The sequence below is a fragment of the Chironomus tepperi genome, unplaced genomic scaffold (genome assembly GCF_022539635.2).
Source record: "Chironomus tepperi strain 1889 unplaced genomic scaffold, CSIRO-AGI_Ctep_v1 contig_188, whole genome shotgun sequence".
Taxonomy (NCBI): Eukaryota; Metazoa; Arthropoda; class Insecta; order Diptera; family Chironomidae; genus Chironomus; species Chironomus tepperi.
This window is the reverse complement of record NW_027226310.1, coordinates 202,780-212,314: the sequence shown is the minus strand read 5'-3', so window position 1 is coordinate 212,314 and position 9,535 is coordinate 202,780. Positions and strand designations below refer to the sequence as shown.

The 9,535-nt window shown below is 35.9% G+C and overlaps 1 protein-coding gene across 1 annotated transcript; it reads left to right on the top strand.

Moving 5' to 3' along the window:
• Positions 1 to 5,467: 5,467 nt before the first annotated feature.
• On the top strand, positions 5,468 to 8,151 carry LOC139089643 (UDP-glucosyltransferase 2-like). Its single transcript, XM_070639223.1, has 4 exons — positions 5,468 to 5,906; positions 6,197 to 6,391; positions 6,876 to 7,089; positions 7,163 to 8,151. The coding sequence occupies exons 1-4, from the start codon at positions 5,482 to 5,484 to the stop codon at positions 7,946 to 7,948; spliced, it is 1,620 nt and encodes a 539-aa protein (XP_070495324.1). The 5' UTR covers positions 5,468 to 5,481; the 3' UTR covers positions 7,949 to 8,151.
• Positions 8,152 to 9,535: the final 1,384 nt, after the last annotated feature.

Below are 9,535 nucleotides of genomic sequence, written 5' to 3'. Positions count from 1 at the left end.
CGAAGTCTCTCATAATTCATACGACATTTTTTAGGATTCGAACCTTGATATTTTCAAGTATTTACTTATCCCTTAAGTTCTAATGAATTATCTATTATTTGGCATGACATAAAATTGTATTTAAAGTCTTTAAATTATCGACAGACCTTTTAAAGCTGAAATGAATTGGTATCTTTAATGATTCAATCCAAGCCACGGCGGCCATGAGGAATCAAATGAGGTTCTCTGGTTCTCTGGTTATTACAGGGTGCTTTGGCCTAACAAGTCGCTGCCCTTATCAACAAGCTTAGAGAAACAATGTCTTTTGCCTTAAACACACATAATAAGTAGCTAGCCTGAACTCTGAAATTCGTGTAGCTTTCATAGAACCCTGCATCTAGGGCGGTGGTGTGCAATATTTTTCGTGTCACACAGGTTCACCACACAGAGGGGGAGGAAACACTAGTATGTTTTAACGCCCTAGGATGGAATCCACAAGGGTCCTGGAGTTCCAAAAGCAACGCCATGTAGGACGATTTTAAAAGAATGTCAGTTAGATACAAAGCCAGAAAATTTATACAAACTTTGTCATAAGGCCAGCAACCGAATCAAATGGAAGACCTTTTGTAGAAATCTAAGCTCCTCATAGATGCATGGTTCTAGTAAGTAAGTAAATAAGTATCTGGTTACCCACCAATGATCTAGGGTTTTCAATCCCGGTATTGATTCGGGAGTGGATCATCTGGCAGAAACTATCCCGATCGACACATATTGAAATGTTGCCACCACGGCGACGAGGTGCCAGTATACTTAAAGCCAAGTGGTTCCACTTGGTGAAAACAACCGGATTTGCCAAGTGGCAGCCGTGTTGGCAACATTTCAATATGTGCCGATCCGCTATGGATTCCATTGAATTCATTGATTTTGTGGAATTTGTAGAATCCATGGATAAATTTATGGAATTTATGGATTTTTTGGATGGAATCCTGATTGATTCGTATGTTTTTACAACAAAACAACTTCCCTAAATATCCCTCTGCGGCTGTTTAATTGGTCAGGTAGCCGATCGACTAAATAATTTCATGGCTAGTCGGCTGCTCGTTTGATCAATTGCTAAGCTTGTTGATTGGTCATTTGGTCAAGTGTTCTGTCTTGTAGACTGCCAATTGACCAGTCGGTGAGTTTGTCAAATTATCAAAGAACATAACCACCTTAATTAAATCAACTAAATCTCCAATAATTCCTTATTCTTCACTTAATTCCCTTGATGATTCACACTCAATTCTCCCCTCAAAAAGCTAGTCATTAAATTCAATCAATTTTCAAGAATATAAAACAAAAAAAAAAATATTTCAAAGGAGATCATTTTATGACATGTTTAGATATAAATATTTTTTCTACCGCCTCAATCAATACAAAAGAGAAATTGAGAATCATAAAAAGCCTCATCTTCTTCTTTTTCACTCCTTTTATATTCAATTCCGTCAGTTTTCTCATCCAACCAAAATATTTTGTTGTTTTACAACACATTTTTTTGTTCAGCTGGATATAAATATTTATTCACAACATCTCATTGTGTATATTTTATATATATTGAAGAGAATTAAACAATTTGAAGGCGATTATAATTCACGTCATAAAAAATATATTTATTGCTTGCATCAATTCCATTGTGTAATAATAATAATCATTCAACATTTTTTTCTGTTTCTTCTTCACTTTTTTTTAACGAAAATTGAATGAAATGAAAACATCCTCGATGATATGTATCGACTTAATAATTTTAATATTCTTCTTTGAACTACCCGTCGTAGAGAGATCTGTGTTGGATGTACGCACTTTTTTTTCTTCATCTTCTTCAAATTCAATTAGACTCTAGTCGGATTTTAACAGACAAGTGTGATGTTGTCGATCATAAACGAATTAGAAGTTGGAATGGATATGAGAGATATCTAATGCAATGAATCTGTGTGGTGAGTTGGAATTTTTGGGTGGATTTATAGCGCATTTTTTGAATGTCCTTTTTATACTTTTTGTCATTTTGTTATATAAATACTGACTTACTTACTTTACTGGTCATACAGATCAATTGTGATCAACGACCTCTCTCTGATGTCACCTGAAACTGGCTCTTTAGCCGGTTACCGCTTGCCAATTTCCAATATCAAAAGCAAAACTGTTTCTATCATCAGAATCCTAATGGATTCCGGACAGATTCCGGAAAATTATAATCAATCAAATTTAGATTTGAAACCTTTTACACGATTTATGTCAACGCTTGCAGATCTAGTCATACCTGGTAAGGGATTCAGATCTGTTTAAAGACATAGCAAAAGGGTTTCTTAAATCCCACTCTAACAGTCAAAGAGGATGTGATTGAGAGCTTGGTCTACTTAAATTATTGAAGTTAGTTTAGCATGTTCATGAGCGCTGCATCTAAATCGTTTCATCTAAATCTGATCCTAAGTGTTCGGTCTTTGCAGGACCATTAGATGTATCCTGAGAACAATAGCCAATTAATTGAGCAAAAAATTGAAACTAGATCGTCATGACGCTGGAACGATGTCAAATGTAAGCCTAGTCCGGACTTCAACTAAAACTCACGCAAGCCTAGGACTGGATTTTTGATCGATTAACCGATTTTTCCTATTTGAGCATATGCTAAGAAAAGGAAACAGGCCTCAAATAATCAAAGATCGTTTAATGCAAGCTATAAACTATTCAAATCGGTACATCCTGAAGTATGGATTATAAGAGTCCAGAATTAAAACAATATTTGACAAAATGAATCTCAATATCCCCAAATACCCCTCAACTGCAGCTAAAAATTACCTATCTATCTAAGAAATCGACATCTAAAGTGATCAGTTCAATCAAAATAACTCCAAATAATTACAAGAAAATGTGTTAAAAAAATCATCAAAAGTGTCAGTTATGGATGTAAAAGAAGTGAAAAAAAGATTAAAAAACTCAGATATAGCGATAATTATATAGGAATCGACATACAAAAAAAAATAGTCAGAAGTAATAGAAATAGAGGAATAAAGGTTGAATGTGAGAAATCAAATGTGTCGGTCGACATTAAAGGCACTTCCATTTCTATAACATAAAGAAATTGATTTTTATCTTGATTTTGGCATCATCCGATATTTATTAATGCCACTAATTGATGGCGTCACTCATCGCATAAACTCAATAATCTTTCACGTCTATCAATTTACAGTATTAATGAATATAAAATAATACTTTAATGGATATATCACGATCGTGACTTAATTTATTTCACAGAGCAGTGGTGAGCAGCCTTTTATTGTTCGCGGTATATCTTAGCATGCATTGGCACATCTAGGGACATCTTGGGACATCTTGGGACATCTTAGCACATCTTGGCACCACTTGGCACATCTTGGCACAACTTGGCACACCTTGGGACACATTGGCACTCCTTGGTACACCTTGACACACCTTGGAACATCTGGGTTCATCTTGGGACACCTTGGCACATCTTGGGACATCTTGGCATTACTAGACACATCTTAGTACACCTTGGCATATCTTGGCACACCTTGGTACACCTTGAGACACCTTGGTACTCCTTAGCATTCCTTGAGACACTTTGGCACATTTTTGAACAACTTGGCACACCTTGGCTCACCTTGACGCATCTTGGCACATCTTGGCATAACTTGGCACACCTTGGCACATCTTGGCACTCCTTGGGACACCTTAGGATTCCTTAAGAAACATTGGCACATCTTGGGACACCTTGGGACACCTTGGGACACCTTGGGACATCTTGGGACACCTTGGTACATCTTGGGCTCATCTTGGCACACTTTGATACACCTTGGCACACCTTGACACACCTTGGTAGTATGCCTGGACTAAAACCGCTCATGACTTACGGTTCATAGCATTTTTAACTATTTTTGGACACCAATGTGCCGTGTCACACAAGTTGCCCACCACTGCCATCAACTAATATCATCATCATTGTTCTCATTGTCCATAGTCAATTCTGCCTTAATTTGCCATCGACAACATCCGATGAAATCAATTAATAACATTGTCATAATTTAATTTAACACGATTTACTTCAAATTCTTCTTAATTGTCGACCATCGACCATCGACATGCGTTAATTAAAAGGCAATCTTAATGGCCTCATCATTGTCCATCATGATGGAATTATCTTTATATTATTTTTTGTTGGTAATATAGTGCCAAAATCGTGACTATTTAATTACACAATCATGTCTATTGAACATGTGCTAAATGTCTTTTTTTCGGAAAAATCAAGATCTTGTCAGTTAATTCTCAGTCAATTTTGATCCTAAGTAAGCACACTTGATATTGAATAACAAAAATAAATTAATTTAATTTTTTGCTGAAAAATAAGATTAATGTTGATAATTGATGGATGATTTTTGTGGGGAATTTTTATTAAATTTAGAGCTGTTAATTATTAAAATGTGATTTAAATGGACTATGGAGTCGTGATGGTGTAATGATGTTTGGGAATTATGAAGCTGTAAACCCGAGCAATCAAGATCATCAAGCTTCATTGGGGTAAACATGTTATTAGGAAAACTGTTGAAGCTCCAATTAATATCATAGAAGGATGCTGTAGCTAGAAATGGGAATATACTTTGCATCGGTACTTAACCATCGGTTGCCATCGATAGAGCCAGCTTCAGAGGCAAACTAAGAGATGACATGGATCATAATTGATCTGCACGGTCAGTGAAGTAAGTAAGTAAGTAAGTAAGCAAACCCGAGCAGCACAATGCGGCGAAATTTTCTCCGAAAATGGGTCAAAATTAGCGACGTACCTTAGCAAACCTACTGTAAGTTCGAAACATTCTACTTTCCTGAGTAACACAATGAAGTTGCTTGGGCTACGTCACAATTGACTGTAAGATGTGAGGGTAATGACAGCTACGTGGCTGATTTTGATCCATTTTTACGCACGACGCCAATATGACAGATTATTTAGGTATGACCTTCTGTCGATAGTCAAAACACCGAGGATGTAGCCAGAAATGGATTGAAGGAGAATTGGGGAGTTCCGAATATTATTGTGGATCGCAATAATTTATTGGATTTAAGAAGCTATTCATGAAAAATCATAGAAAATTGAACATTTTTTTACAAAAAGAAAGTCTGACCCCCAAACCCACATCTCCCTAAATACTCACCAGCTGTCATCTTAGTGCCTTGATTGTAACATTCAGGGTAGCAATTCAATCTATGAAGATCAGGCTAGAGTATCAGAAATTTCAAGAACTCTCCCCATTTCCACAAATTCCTCAATGAAAATTCCCGTCCAAATTCTCATAATCCACAACTCATAGTAAATTATATCAATATTGATAACAACTTTACCTTCTTATTATAATGCAACTTGTTTATCTTATCAGGCAAGCCTCTCCTTATCTTCGTCAATAAAAATAGTAATTGATAAATTTAATTCAGTCATAATCGAACACGTCGGCAATAAACATGAAGTTTGACATTTTTATTTTGTTTTTATTTCTAATTAATAAAATTCAGGCATCAAATATCCTAGCAATATGGCCAGTAGTGAGTCGGACACATTTTACACTTGGAATGACGTTGTTCGAGAAGCTAGCTGAAAATGGACATACAGTGACACTTGTCAGTCCTTTTGAGCAACGTGAGACACATGAAAATATTAAGTTAGTTAAGCTTGGTGGAACTACAGAAGCTGCATTGTATGGAAATCGCACGAGCTACTTGGAATTGAGGGAATTATCTGTCATACAGACATTAAATGAGCGAGTGAAGAATGGAGCTGCAATGGCTGATTTCACCATTCAACATGAGAAACTTTTGAATGTTTTGGGATCTGGAGAGAAATTTGATCTGTTTATTTACGATGCTTACTATAATGATGCGTTGTTGGCGTAAGTTGTGAATTTGTGTTCTTTTGAGCTGTTAGTATGGCATTTACCCGGAAAGCATAGGTCTTAGAAATGGTCAAAAATCCAGACTCAGGTCAACTTGATGCCGGATTTCATCAAATTTTAGCTGGTCTGTGGTCGGATTTTCGGCCATTTCTACGACATCCCTAATAGGCAAGTGACCGCTTTTTGGTACCATAGTGGTCATTCTGTGCCTAGCACTTTGCCTATTAGGGCATGAACCTTCCGAGACATTTAAAGGACACTACCAAAAATTTTTAATATATTTCCAGACTCGCATACTTCCAGAAAATTCCAGCAATTGCTTTTAGTTGTATTGGGCCAAATCAACAAACAAACCAATTGGTAAAAAATCCTTCAAATCCATCATATGATGTGAACATGCTGCTAGGATTGAGTGATACAACGAGCTTTATGAACAGAGTGAGGAACACTGCAGTGTCGTTGGTTGAGCTATTTCATTATTAGTAAGTATTGTGATGATAAGTCATAGGCACTGAGTAACTAAATGTTGTCGCTAGGGGGCTGCGTTGAGGGGAAGTTGACAGGGTGCCTTAATGGCTACATTACGGCTGGTTTTGGGCCATTTTTGTGGCAAAAAAATGGCAAATGAAATTAGCTGTTGGTGCTGTGCACTCAAATTGCACAAATCAGTTAATCCAGTGGTGAACCTTTTATTTTTCGCGGCAAACCTTGGAAGTAAGCCTGAACCAGTTCATTGCATTTTTCCAAAAAAAATTAGTGTGCCGCGGCTCTTAGGTTGCACACCACTGGGTTAATCGATCAAAAATCTGGCCTAAGCCGACGGGACTCTGATTTGGTGCCTGATTCGATTTTAATCCTGCACTATGTTAGAGTCATGAAATTCGGATGCGAGATATTGAAATGATCATCATACTTGTGCTATTCAGGCCAAAAGTAGCTACAATGATATATTTTTTAATTCCACAGCTTCATTTACATCCCACAACAAACTAAAATCCTCAAAGAGAACTTCAACGACTTGGAAGACCAAAAAGTTCCAAGTATCCACGACCTAATCAAAAATGTCAATCTAGTCTTCATAAATTCACACCCACTAATACAGCCAGCACGAGTACATCCACCAAACAGCATCGAAGTCGGTGGAATGCAGCTAAGAACACAAAACAAAGAAATTCATCAGGTATACATAAAAAATATCCCATAAATTATCAAAAATATTCATTGATAATAAAAATATCTTTAATATCCCTCAGGATCTCAACAACATAATGGACAAAGCAATATATGGCATAATTTACGTCAGCCTGGGAGGAAATGTTCGTTCAATAGATTTACCGAAAGAAAAGCTTGACATATTTATTAATGTGTTTACATATTTAAACTCAAAAGATATTGTCGTATTATGGAAATATGAAGGTATAGATTTAAAAGAAAGACAACCACATAGTACTGTAATTGGTCCATGGATGCCGCAACAAGAGATTCTAGCCCATAAAAATCTCCGCGCATTCATAACACATGGTGGTCTTATGTCGTTGATGGAGGCTGTTCATTATGCTAAACCAGTTATTGGAATTCCAATTTTCAACGATCAAAAACATAATATGGCGCGAGTTACAAGTCAGGGCTATGGCATCCAACTTGATTATGACAATTTAAATGAAGACATGTTAAAGATGGCAATTGATAAAATTTTTAATGACACAACTTATCATGATAATGCTGAAAAGTTGTCGGATCACATCAAAGACAATCCAATTAAGGCAATTGATAAAGCAGCATGGTATGTAGAGCATGTAATAAAGACAAATGGTGCAGAACATTTAAGAATCACAGCAACATTGTTATCATGCTGGAAAATTCACTTTATTGATCAGATACTTTTGGCATTAACATTCATTACATCTGTAATCATAACTTTATTATCGATCATGAAATACTCAAAGGTAAAATTCCAGAAGCGCAGAAAATCACCGCAGCATACAATCAAAGTTAAAGCGGCGTCGTCGGTGCGAAAGAACAAATTTAAATCAAATTAATGTTTTTAAATTGCTGCTCCAAAAAAATAAGAGAACCTTTCTGTACATGCACATACATACATATCCGCATATATGGATTTGTTGATATGATGCAGCAAAAAAGAAACTCTTTTATGAGTCGGCAAAAGATCAAAGAGAAAAATATTGTTGTACTTTAAGGAGATTGTGGAATAAAAAATGAAATTTTTTTCTCTTTCATCTTAGCTTTAAAATCTTTGTACATATTTAAAAAGAATGCATAAAAATCTTTATTATATGATTCTTGCAACACCTTCTTTTATGAATGAGGTTCTCTTCTTCTCGCGCAAGACACCCAAGAAGTTGATGCAGAAATATTATTTTTTTCATTCTCTTTCTATGCATTTTGTTATTTTCTGTTCTTTTAAGAATGAAGTGTTTTCTTTCCGTTTGAATATAATTGGATGTAATTGAAGTTCATAGTAATTATGAGATTTGTCGTGGTTTTTTTGTCAATGAGGTTCATTTTCCATGTTCTTTTTATAACCTCATAGCTAGGTCCAAAGGTAAATTCAAAGAATGGATTTTTGATGCCGAAACCAAGACTATCCGGGTAATTAAGAATTTGTTGAAGCCGAAACTTTGGGAAACCCTATTCAAGGGGCCACAAGCTCTTCTCAAACACCCGATTCTTGCTAAAAATACTGCAATTTGCTGAAAAAATCTCAAAATCTTACTTGAATGTTATTTGATCGAGGATTCAATAAGAACTAAACGTGTTCTAAGTTATTTCTAGCACTATTAAAATCAACTAAATTCATTCCTGTTGTATCCGTTTGAAACAATCAGTTACCAAAGCAGCCAAGCACCACAACATAGCCATTACCATAGCAGTAATTCGAAATAAATTTTGCAAAAATGTATGAAGATAATGGCGCGGGTTTTACTCGTGCCCTTATGTGCAGATTTGATTTTGACCATTATTAGGCTAATACTTACTTACTTACTTACTTACTTACTTCCTTGGCGAAAGCGTACGGGGGCTCATTGCCGCATTTGGAATTCGTCGAAAGCTTGATCTGTCTTAAGATAATTTCTGCCAATTTCTAATTCCCAGCACTTTTGCATCGTTGCTTACACAGCAATCCCATGAGCTTTTTGGTCTACCTTGAGATCTCTTTCCATCCAGAAAATTACCAGTTGTCACTTTAAGTATTGAGGTATCATCTGGCCTTTTATTCACATGACCAGCCCATTGCTTTTATAGACAAGCATGCTGACAATATTGTCGGATTTGATTTAAATCTAGCACTTCGTCTGAACTTCGTCTGAACCTTCTTGGCGGAAGAGATCGTCATTCCAAGCCACATAAAAGAACTAAATCTAACGAGGATTTAGTTAATGCAGTCCGTTAGCCTAGTAATTCGCCATTATTAACTTCAAGCTACAAGAACTAAACATGGCTCCCTCGACTGTAATAAAATTTTAACTTTATAGAATAACTTCTTGTTTCAACAAACAACTAGCTGTAAATAATTAAGACTTCATTCTTTCTTGTTCAAACACATAAAAGCAACTAAATTTTATTTTCATTCTACACATAAATTTGCATTTAAAAATCTATCAGTT